The 13,102-nt window shown below is 35.6% G+C and overlaps 1 protein-coding gene across 1 annotated transcript; it reads right to left on the minus strand.

Moving 5' to 3' along the window:
• Positions 1 to 5,712: 5,712 nt before the first annotated feature.
• Positions 5,713 to 12,889, minus strand: LOC123717996 (protein phosphatase 1 regulatory subunit 3C). The gene has a single exon (XM_045674330.1). The coding sequence runs from the start codon at positions 12,856 to 12,858 to the stop codon at positions 12,016 to 12,018; it is 843 nt and encodes a 280-aa protein (XP_045530286.1). The 5' UTR covers positions 12,859 to 12,889; the 3' UTR covers positions 5,713 to 12,015.
• Between the last annotated feature and the right edge of the window lie 213 nt (positions 12,890 to 13,102).

Consider the following 13,102-nt stretch of genomic DNA (forward strand, 5'->3'; position numbering starts at 1 on the left):
GATGTTTATGAGGCTTAAAGTTAGGTACAATATTATGGACCCTGTTAGGGCACAGCAAAAGAAGGCAATTACAAAACCTATATAACATAACTAATAGCAACAAAATAGCACATAAAACTTCACACTCCAGGCTAGTAATAGTGAATATTTAGGGATTAATAATCATGAAATTAAGCTATATTTTTATCTTCTAGGTACTCATTAACGCTATAATAACATTTACGTATAAGAAGTTTTTTTAGTTTGTTTGTAAATATATGTATCTTTTTTTCATTTCTTAGTGTCTCCGGTAGTTTATTATAAATTTTGATTGACATGACTAGTGGGCTTGATGCATGTATTTGTAATCGGAAAGATTTATGCGAGGTAGGTTTAGGCGTTTTTTGTGTCGAAGTGTATATCTTGTCTGTATGTCTTCGCGTGTGGTGTAAAATTCTTTGTGTGTATGGGCAAATTTACAGATTTCCAATATGTATAATGAGGGTAGAGTGATAATGTTTAGTTTTATGAAATGTGGTTTGCAGCTGTCTGTTTGTTCTATGTTAACTATGATCCGAATTAACTTTTTTTGAGTTGTGAATAGTGCTGGTGCGTCGGTGCTATTTCCCCACATTATTACACCGTAGTTTAGCCATGCATGCGCATAGGCGTAGTAGGTAGTTAGAGCGGTTTTCAGGTCCGTAGTCTTTTTAATTTCCCGGAAAGCATATAAAAATTTTGATAGTTTTGATTTTATTTTTTGTATGTGTGATTTCCAGTTTGTGTTTGTGTCTATTGTTATACCTGGTAATGAAAATTCGCTAACTTGTTCTATTGTGTGGTTGTTAAAAGAGAAATTTAGAGAAAGTGGCTTTTTTTGACGGGGGTGGAATGCTATTGTTTTGGTTTTTTCAAAATTGATTTCAAGATGGTGTGCATTCATCCAGGTTAAAGTTTTTGTTAGAATATTATTGAGTGTAGAGTGTATGTTAGTGATATCATGACAGGGGGCTATAATCGAAATATCATCAGCTACTAAAACACATGGACCAGGTCCTTCTATGGTTTTTGGAAGGTCGTTTATATAAATGAGAAAAAGAAGGCACCCAACAACGCTTCCTTGTGGTATTGAGGCTTTTATTGTTTTACTGTCAGAGCGGTAATTTTGGAGAATTTTTCTTTCATTGTTATAAAATTCTATTTCTACTAATTGTTTTCTGTTTTCAAGATAGGACTTGAACCATTCGTTAGTTTTTCCGCGGATACCTATCCCATAGAGTTTATTTAACAATATTTCATATTGTACCTTATCGTAGGCTTTAGTCATGTCTAGGAGCAGACCGATTGCGTATTCTTTATTATTTGTTATATTAAGAGCTTCCTGTATGAATTTATATACTGCTAAAGTTGTTGACCTGTTTTTTCGAAAACCATTTTGACATTCATTGAATATTCCATATTTCTCGCAGAAGGCGTACACCCGATCACACATTGTTTTCTCAAATATCTTTGATGCAGTCGGTAATAGAGCTATTGGACGATAATTATTGGGGTCTGTTTTGTCGTTTTTCTTATGTAACTATTGCTATTTTGAGTTGATCAGGAAAAACACCTTCCTCGAAGGATTGATTTATCAATTTGTAGAATGGTAGAGTGAGTTCGTCTGCACATTTCCTAAGTAATTTTGGTGGGAGTTCGTCAATACCGTGGCTATTTTTGTTTTTAAGATTTTTTATTAAAATATTTATTTCATAAGGGTCTACAGGTCTGAGAAACATTGTGTTTTCGGAAGGAGAAAGTACGGGATTACATTTTGGTCTACTTGTTGGATTTGGCTTTCTTCGCCGATAGATGCAAAAAAGTTGTTGAAAATGTTATCTGGATATGCCATGTACACGTGCACGATACGTTAACACTTATCAATTCAAAACAGACGCCTATTTAAAACTAAGACGAGTGACTTTGCTAATAAACTTGGTCAGGCACTTTTTATTTGACTATTCAAAATTGTATACATAAATTGCGAACGTTATTTAGAGTATGATTAGTCGAGACGTAGCACTGTATGACTTCTATTTGACATATCAAAGAAGTGAAACTTCGTAATGTAGAAATGAAAATAGGAAGCTTTCACTCTCACTCTGTATCATTCTATTTCCCCTCCCCAGGAGCGTTAACGGAACCTTGTTGGAAGTCGCATTGGAAGTTTCGCTTCAACTGTAACTTAGCCGTGACGTGTAAGTTGCTTGATGCCGCTGGTCCGCCTCTACTGTGTCGATCCAGCAGTATCTGGGCCCCCAGGTACCGCAAATGGGTGCTAGGTATACATACGGAATTAGCAGAATTGTCCAAAATCCGTCTGCAAAAATCAACCTAAAAGTACATGCTCTCGAATTCTTTGTAAATAAAATCGAATAAACACTACTTCTCCAGAGCTTGGTTTTGTAACATTTATGTTTACCATAATTGTCATGAATTAGAAAAGATACCATATAACATATACTAGATATATGCGGTGAACTTCAATCAATAAATAACATATACGTTTTACACTAAAGGCAGGCGCCTGAAGAAGTTTCACTTCAAAAATTCAGCCGAGTTTTTCAATCATAATTCATTCTGAAACCTAGTATAAGGTCCTTACATATGAAATTGACGTATTTCGTACTGGCCACTTTAATCACGATGTTCTCCTCTTTGATAAGGAATTCCAAATTCAAATTTGTACAGCTATTTACTCATGTATTTGTGCTACGATGACCGTCATTCATTTGTTTTTTTCTTCTGTTTTTTGTGTTTGCGTCACTCATTTTACAAAATGGAAAACTTAAAGTATCGCATTATTTTCGAGTCAGAGTTCCGCCGTGGCACTAGTGCTGCGGAAACGACTCGAAGGGTGAATGATGTGTATGGCGGTGATGTTGCAAAAGAAAACACAGTTCGTTTTTGGTTCCAACGTTTTCGTTCTGGAAATTTCAACCTGCAGAACAAGCCCCGTGGACGGCCTGAGACCCAAGTTGATAATGAAGTATTGAAGGCTATTGTGGAAGCGGATCCCTCGCAAACCACGTCCGAGTTAGCTGCAGGCCACGATGTTAGTTATAAAACTGTTTTAATTCACTTGAAGCAAATTGGGAAGATTAAAAAGCTTGAAAGGTGACTCACGAATTGACTGAAGCAAACCGGCAAACGCGCGTCGACTGCTGCGTGTCATGAATGACCTGGCACAATAATGAAGGTATTTTAAACCGAATCATTACCTGTGATGAAAAATGGATTCTTTACGATAATCGGAAGCGCTCAGCGCAATGGTTGGATCCTGGCCAGCCAGCCAAATACTGCCCCAAGCGAAAATAACCCCAAAAAAGTTACTTGTAAGCGTTTGGTGAACTAGTGCCGGTATTGTTCATTGCAGTTTTCTCAAATCTGGCCAGACTATTACGGCTGATGTCTATTGTCAGCAATTGCAAACCATAATGGAAAAGCTAGCGGCTAAACAACCTAGGCTGGTCAATCGCTCCACGCCACTGATACTTCACGACAACGCTAGACCACACACTGCACAACAGACGGCTACCAAATTAGATGAGCTTCAATTGGAATGTCTAAGACATCCTCCGTACTCCCCGGACCTTGCTTCAACAGATTACCATTTTTTTCGAAATCTGGACAACTTCTTGCAAGGGAAACTTTAACTCTGATGGGGCAGTCCAAATCGCCTTCACAGATTTCATTGATTCCCGTCCGACTGGTTTTTTAGTAAAGGGATCAATGAACTACCCATGAGATGGCAAAAGTGCATAGAAAACAATGGTTCATACTTTGATTAATTAAATATATTATATTTAAAAATATTCGACTTTTTGTTCCTCCTATACAAAACGCCAATTTCATATGTAAGGACGTAATATATAACAAACCTAAATATATATCAAAAGAAAAGTTGTTTACTAGTATTCACTAGTCGGAATTTAACACATTTCTTTACGATGTCTCTTCAGTCGTCTTCACGATATTGCAACAATCACTAAGTTATTATACTTAGCTTCAAAAATAATCTTAAGCTTTAAGCTTCAACAAGCTTAAGCTTGTATACATTATTATTATTTATATATCTTTTTCAAACGGAGGCCTATCTGATGTTAAGTGATACCACCTCCCATGGACTCACATCACCAGAATCCTCGCCGGCCTTTTACAAATTGGTACGACCTTTTGGTCGTTGCATTGTTAGTCGAATTGGTTCGGAAATACTTCAGTGGGCAGCTGGTTCCATATAGTGGTGGTGCGAGGTAAGAACTGCCTTGAAAAACGCTAACTTCTGGAACGAAGGACGTCGATGATGTGATGTAATGTGACTCAGATGTACGTATCCAATCAACTCCTCTGAACATTCTCCATGGTAAATACGGTATGCAGAGTGACCCCTCAGCTCTACGCAACGCCAAAGGAACATGCCGCTCGGAAAGAGATTGGTCGTCGAGGATTCGAACCGCTATGATGATGAAATACGGTCAAGTGGAAGGAGCTTCCGTCCAGAAGTGAAATCCACATGCAATAGAGTTGCAAGCCTAGGTGTAGTATCGACTTCCACATACCACACAGAGAAAAATATTGGAAATATCTAAAAATCGAGACAAACAAGTGTTTGTGGTGTCGTAAATCGTTATCAGTTATTACACTTTATCACGTATCTTATTACGAATGGCAAATGAGCGAACAGCATCAGAATCGCTTTATACGTGAGCCCCGTTGGGTCATTCAAAATTCAAAGAATACCCATAAGGAAATCCCTGAACACGCCAATTATACTAGAAGGTCTAAATTTTTATATATCATTTATTTGGAGGATGGGGCTTTGGTATGGAGTGCGTACATGTGTGGACGCGTTATACCCAACTCATCTCCCTCGGAAAAGCCAAACGCTGGCTGCAGAGCAGACGGAAAACGATAAACGGCTTCTCTGCTTCAACTTTGCCTATGTTCCCTTTGGAGTAGTCTTGGGCCGTGGGGTCCAAGTGCAGGGGAGGTGAGAAGTAAGTTGGCACCTGGTGCATGGTAGAGGTGACACCAGAGCTGGTGGTTTCTTTACGAATAAGTACCTCGATACAGCGAAATCTGGCATTATAGATACAAAACATTTGGGTTTTTTTTTAATTTTCGGTTTAACCATTTTCATCATTATTAATGTATAGGCGTTCATAATTTAGTATATAGAAATGTTGATGCGTAAAAAAATTACTAAAGAATATTTTTTTAAGACTATCAAACATTAATGGAATGAACTGGATTGTTTTGAGACAAATTTTACGCTATTTGGCTTGTTTTGCAGAGCAGTGTTGGCCTAGTGGCTTCAGAGTTCCACTCTCATTCCTGAGGTCGTAGGTTCGATCCCTGGCTGTGCACCAATGGACTTTCTTTCTATGTTATGTAAGAAGCTATGTTAGTTATGCAAGAAGCTTGTCTTAGACCCAAAAAGTCGACGTGAGTCAGGCACAGGAGGCTGATCACCTACTTGCCTATAGATTAACAAATGATCATGAAACAGATACAGAAATCTGAGGCCCAGACCTAAAAAGGTTGTATCGCCGCTGGTATTCGGGATGTATTTAAAATAAATAAAATTAAATAAAAAAATCAATATTTATTCATACAATCATCAGATACAATAAATTATATTCACAATTAAAACAACTTATAAAAATATATATTCATTTGACATTTAATAACCTCTATAACATATAAAACATATAACTATGTGGAACCAGGGGCCCACTGAAGTATTCCCGAACCAATTGGACTTACGATCCTTCAAAAGAGCTTATCAATTCTTAATAGGCCAGCAATGCGCGAGCCTTCTGGCATTGAGTGTCCATGGGCGGCGGTCACTAAACATGAGGTGAGCCTCCTGGTTCTTTTATAAAAATCTCGTGGTCAGGACATGACCAGGAGAAATAATATGACGAGGGGTATATCATCGAAGAGACAATACACAAATAAAAATATAATTTACATTAAATAAATTAACATTCATATTTAACACAAACGGTTGATTGACTTACAGTTTCAATAAAAAATAACAAAATGCTTCATGAACTAATAATTCGTGCATAAGTAACAATAATCACTAGATTTATGGCTTATTACTCAATATAATCATGTATATATTATATTGGTAATGTTCTTTAATAACTACATAAATGGCTACGCTTAGCCACAACCGGTTAAACATGGCTAAGCATAGCCAAAGCTATTTAAAAGTTTAGACATGACATGGTTAGACTAGTACCTAACCAGTCATGGCTAGACAAGCCAAGTCTAACCAGTCATGGCTAGCCAAGCCAAGTCTAACCACTCATGGCTAGCGAAGCCAAGGCTTACTAATCATGGCTAGCCAAGGCCAACCATGGCCAAAACCATTAACATGTTTAGCTATGACTGGTTAGACCTAGCTAAGTTGAGTCATAACAATTTATACATAATATATAAATAGATAAACAAAAATTAATTACAACAATAATTTCATTTAAATGAACTAACTGAACTAAGAGAGGTTCATTAAGCTACAATAACAGCACTAGGATGCCTATAATCAGTCGTTAAGTAATGTAAAAATAACTCTCATATAATGTACGGCTCTGAGTTCAGGTATATCACTGAAATGTTTTTTAGTTTCTTATACTACTGCTTTCAAAAAAGAAAACGTATTTATTAATAAAAATAACTAGGTTTCAATACATGTAATAGCTATCGCTACCGAAAGTTAGAGAACCTAAATTAAGATATAATACAAACGTTTTCGTTTTTGGAAACAGTTCAGTGTGTGAAAAATATCTAGACATCTAGTCAGTCTTTAATTTCACTTATATTAATCAGATTAATATTAACTGTAAGATAAACAGATTTCATTGATTTTTTTTAAAACAGTCCATACCGAGGTAACAAAAACTAAATTTGCAGAAATGGCGGGCTGTCAAACTGGCCAGCGGTAATTGGTAATAAATCATAAAATACGTGGCGCTAATAATAAATTACGCACAGATTATGCGAGGCTAAGTTTGGACAGACGTCATGTCAAGTGTCAAACTAAAACAAAACGCCAGCAGAAACTGACAATTAACAAAATTAATTGTACACATTTAATGCCAAATTAAATATGAGATTTATATATCTGAGGACATCAACTGGGTTCTATTTTTAGAGTTTTATTTATTATTATTATATATTATCATTTGGAGTGTGTTTCATGTAAAACATACCTATTATAATTGTGTATTTAGTTAATACTAATAAATGCATTTTTGACGTAAAGTATTCTCTGCTGAATCCAACATTTACACCAATTGCCAAAATCATAATTTGACAGCTGACACTTCAATTAATATGGACGACAGTCACGTAGCTATTGGTAAAAGCGAACGTCTATGAAATGTACTCGCTGTGTCAAGTATCATCACAAACTACCAACGGAGAAGGCTCTGCTGTCCCATATCAATATAGAAATCATACATATCAATCACAATGCAATACATTTTTGACACATAGAAGACAGGTTCTGTCCGCGCCAAACTATCAAGTCGGACTACTGTCTATGGTATATCTAGAGTATACAAGCTCTATAATCAAGTAATCAGAGATATTACCACAAACACTATTTTTGACATTCTGAGGGTATTGGAACTAAACGCACAAAGGTGCATAGTTCTTATTAAAATTATTGACGTAAACGAATACGTAACGATTGTTATAAAGATTGTTGAGGCCGCGGTTGCCAACTAAGATTGGAATACGCATGTGCAAACTTCGTTATTTAATCTAAAATTGTCTGTAACCAACGCTCAAGTCTTTAGGCCGCCTTGTCGATATTTATCTCTGGTTAAGAATACACACAAAACAATAGACAAGCGACTAGACCCACCATTATTATTATTCGACCCTCAAATTGAAGTTATCTAATGGAAGAAATTGTCTTAAAATAGTCTACCTTGAGATTATTTTAATAAGGCTCAACACTGACGATCCGTTTGTCAACCAGTCGTATTTTTATATATAATTGTTTGCTAATATATATATTAGTTAACATTTTTTTTAGTATATATTATATACTAATATTATAATGATAAAATATTTGGACCGATTTTAATTTTTTTTATTGGAATGATACATTATCTCTCTGACAAAGATTAGCTTATAAAGCAAACATGTAGAAATAAATGTTAGGCGTGCGAAAACGGGACAGGATACTAATGATTTGTTGGTCCTTTTTGTTTGAAGGAAGTATTCTGTGGAACTAATGAACACTGTTCCTTAGCGTATGTCGTTTGTTTAACGTTTCCATGACAACGGTCTAGGCAACAGTTTATATATATACCTATATAACGGTCTAATTAAATTTTTATTCTAATCATACAATAATTTATCTATGAAATGACGAATTTTTATTAATTTAAAAATCTATCAAATTAAGTTAAGAACATTCCATAGCAACTATCAAACATCAAAGTCAGATTTTTAACATTTTAACAATAAAATTTTGAGTCTATGATGTTTTATTTGACATATTAGTTGTGCGTTTACGCGCGAACTTAGCATGCCAACAAGAGGAAATACAAATGACCTTATGAAAGGTCATCGTGGCTTTGCCTTGAATTTAAATATTACACTTTGATAGTGAGTGATACGAAGCGATAAAAAAAATTATCACACAAGTAAAACCTTACCTTTTCTATGTTCCAATATAATATAGTGATAGCCGGCATTCATTCGGTCGTAATATATTACGACTAGGTTATAAAAATTCTTTATTTGGACACACCCCAATCTTTATTAGTTTTTTAGTTGTGTGTGTGTATTTTAACACCAAAAATTTTAATAATGCAAGTATTAGCTATAGTGACCTGAATTTTTATTTTAAAAAATCGGACATAAATTCGTTCGAGCTGTTTCGGACTAAACAAAATTCCAGATTTGTCTAGCTTGAAACTAAGCATTTTATTGAAATCTAGGTATTGCTAATAATATTTTTAGTTTACATATTTACGTTAGCCAAGCCAATGAAAAAAAGCAATGATCGGCCTATGTTTAGGAACATTTTCGATTCTTTTAATGATGAAACTAATATTATAAAGAAGAAATATTTGATTGTTTGCATTAAATAAGCTCCAAAACTACTGGACAGATTTGAAACATCCATAATGAATATGAATTTAGGGCTCTGAATGTAATTACGATGTGTGTGAACCAAAGGTGTGCACGCTGCGAAAACTATTGACTATAGAGGCAAGTGATGAAATAGACATTTATAGAACATTTCAATATCTACGAAAAAGTCTATAAAATAAATTATATTACGATAGTATAAACCAAATTAAATTACCAATAGAGATAGACCTATTTGCAGTGAAAACTATTGACAATAGAGCAAAGTGATGTTCTACAGCTTCATATAGACACAGACAATATCTACAAAAAAGTTATTATATATAACAAATCAAACTCTCTGTATTTTAAAGTCTATTTACCGAGGAAAGCTTAGAACAACATGCTACGACCGTATGAGCAGTTATCTCTGCGGTTTCCGCGTTAATTCTTATTTATTTGAAAACCAAACTTCAAATGACGCCACAATTATTGTTTCAGGTAATAATAATAATAATCGTTTATTTGCTAACTTACTAAATTCTTTTCTCTAACCAAAACGATTTACACGTATCGGAGTTTTGAAATGTCAATTGTCAAAATTATAATGAAGGTTAACAACCTAAAACAATAAAAATAAAAATAATAGGCGTGAAGGGGAAAGGTTATTTAAATTAATTCGTTTTTGGGTACGCTTTTAAATGAACATTCTAGAAAATATCATGTTTTATTTTAGTAACGTATTGTCCAAGTGAATTACTAGACTTTTCAAATGAAAAGGCAAAAATCAAATAGTACAACTAGTATCTATATAAGTTCTAGAAAATTTTACTAAAAATGAATAAATTAGTGGCGCTACAACCTTATTAGGTCTGGGCCTCAGATTTCTGTATCTGTATAATGATTTATAAAATAGGCAAGTAGGCAATCAGCCTCCTTGCCTGACACAAGTTTTTGGATCTGAGTTTTCATTCACCGTTCGAGGTATTGTTAAATGCCCACAAAGTCCATTGGTGCACAGAGAATCGAACCTACAACCTCAGGGATCAAATTCGCACGTTAAAGCCACTAGGCCAACACTGCCTACCAAACATCTGAGAGGCCACCACGTCCTTTTATAGGCCATGGGGCATACGAGCAGCTGATGTTAAGTAAGACCGCCGCCCATTGACAGCCATGCCAGCCTTTAACAGTTACTTTTAAGATTGATTACAAAAGCAATTTTTGTACCACATACAGTAAGACGCGGTCAACCGCGTTGTAGAAGTTTTCTCGTAGTACCGGTATATTTTAACTATTCAAAAACTAATAAAGTTATAGTTTAATTTTATAACAACACAATTGCAAAGATACGCAAAACTAATTATGTACTCGACAAATCATTATAAATCTCACACTACAGAGATGTAACTTGAAAATCTTTGCGTTATCTATAAAATACTCGTTATATGGGTGACGGAAATTGCGTTATACGAAACGCGTTATAACTGTCATTCCATAATTACGTACAACTGCCGTGAAACATTTTTATTCCTCGCTAAGAGGCCGGCAACGTACCCACTAAAAATGGGTGTTATGGCCTGCAATGACTACCCTTGTCTCGTTCGCCCCCTATTATATAAAAAAGCACTAGTCATACACTACACTCGTTACTTTTATTTCACTATTTCAATATTCCTTCCACAGATAAAGACGAATTAGTTATTAACAAAACGACATTTATATTGTAAGTTTGACTGTATTGTTATCCATAGACTATATTTATCTATAAAGGTGTTTCAATCTATCAAAACTTTCGAATAAAAACTATAAAAACATTATCTTGCTTTCTTTAAACACTAACAATGTTATGTAGAATTTATTGTCAAATGGAAGAGACTAGCCTATGACACAGGGACTCCTACTGCGTTCTCTTTTTATCGAAATATCCGTTTCTCAACCCTCAGTCTCCGAGAAATTTATAAATAGAGAAAAATTAATATTCCGAACTCTGACATGGCGTGTGCTTTTATTTGATAATGGAGAACGCAAAAAAACTGTTGATGTGTTTAACACACAGATATAGATACGATTTTCCGTTATAAGTTTTTTTTCAACCATATCGATATTATATTTTACAGGTAATAAAGGTACAAATCAAAAAATTCTTGTATGAAATACTCCATTAGAGGCTTATCGCAGCGATCAAATTAACGCGATAAAACCGCGGGACTCCACCGGTTGCAATGGCAGGTTCCTGAGGGATGCAGATCGAGGATTATTTTTATAGAAATCTATGAATCATTATCTTCTCTAGGTTCCAAGTGCTTTGGGTCGTAGTTAAAAAATAAATAGACATGTACACACTACAATTAATTAAAAAATCTTGTTTAGTAATTGATATTGCAGGGAATCTTTTGTACGAACAATGTATTAGCATTTGCATTAAGATATAACTTTTGGATATGTTTTATGATTTATATCAAATAACCTTTTTCCCATTCAAGTGTAAGAGCGTAAAAATTCAATATAATTTTCAGAATATATAAATTGTATTACATTTTTTGTTTTAAAACGTTAATAAAATTGGTTTTGATTGATGTATCTCATTAGCACCATCCATTTTTAATAAATTAAATAATTCATTACAAATTTATTAAACTGTTTAAAAACTGTAGCGTGTATACCCTACAGTTTTGTTTTTGAACTCGCAATATTATTATTAATCAACGAAATCTATCTACTTACATATAAATCTCATCAAAACCAGAGATCTTTAGTCATAAAAACTATATTCCTGGGCTGCCATGACTGTCCGAGACTCCATGACGAGTTTAAAGTAACAATCTTGCCGTCTCTGAACTGGACTTACGATAGCACAATTCACAAAACTTTGACACAAAATCCACGCAACACAATTCACCAATACGGCGTGTGACCCACGACAGAACCACTCCAAGAATTACCATAATTCAGTCTAGCACACGATATGGCTGGCGTTTTTCTCACTGAAGACTTTTCTATCGTGAAATTTTCACCGTTCCTATTATCCCAATACTCCTTGTCTTTGCAGCGGAAGCACACACAGAAATCTAACTTCCTCGAATGTATGGGTAGCTGCAAACGGAAGCCAAATGTGTCGTAAGTTGATACACCAATCGTGTTCAAAGGCCCAGATTCAACAAACGCACAATACGTGTCCTCGTGCGTACTCCACCCGTCGGATGATGCACGGATTAGAACTTCCTTCGCGAAATCCAAGTTCTTCACTTTGACGGTACCATCCACGGCGCCTTCGTTGTGTTTAACTATCACATTCTCCAGCGCGACATAGTTTTCTGTTATTCTCCTTCTGAATTCTAAATAATCAGAGGCCGGTTGCGGGAACCTCACATCCCAAGTGTCAACCAGTGAAAGTTTTCTTTCTAATGGTGGACTGGCAACAATCATCAGAGCCCAGTATGGTGGTACATGGGACGGCTCAGTCATGACCTTCACATGCTCCAACGCGTAACCTCTGTCGTCCGCAAACACTACGCGTTTTTGCTTCTTCTCCGTTGACAACCGTATGCAACTTCTCGGCGCTGATGATTTTAATGACAATTGCACCGGTTTTAGCACAGAGAGAGAGGGCGCCGAGTAACCTCTGGATGTTAGTTTAGTTGGTCTTCTAACGGGAACTGAATAGTCTGTGAGGAAACCGGCTGGCGGGCTGCACCCGTAAAATATTTGTTCCGACGACAACATGTCGATAGCGGCCATTATGAAACACGACACGTGCAACGTGTGTCGCTCTGTGCGACGAACTAAACGGTTTGCAATGTGTTGTGTGTTTTTATAGCTGCGCTCGCACATACCACGAGCTTGATACGGGTAAGTAGAGCGACAATAATTTTAGAGAAGTCGCGGATTATATCGCTAGAATTTGGCCAGAAGGCCAAAGATATATAAATTGTATTCATTTTTTTTTGTTGGTAAAAAATTAAAGTAAATTAAATTATTCTTG

This window comes from Pieris brassicae, chromosome 14 (genome assembly GCF_905147105.1).
Source record: "Pieris brassicae chromosome 14, ilPieBrab1.1, whole genome shotgun sequence".
Taxonomy (NCBI): Eukaryota; Metazoa; Arthropoda; class Insecta; order Lepidoptera; family Pieridae; genus Pieris; species Pieris brassicae.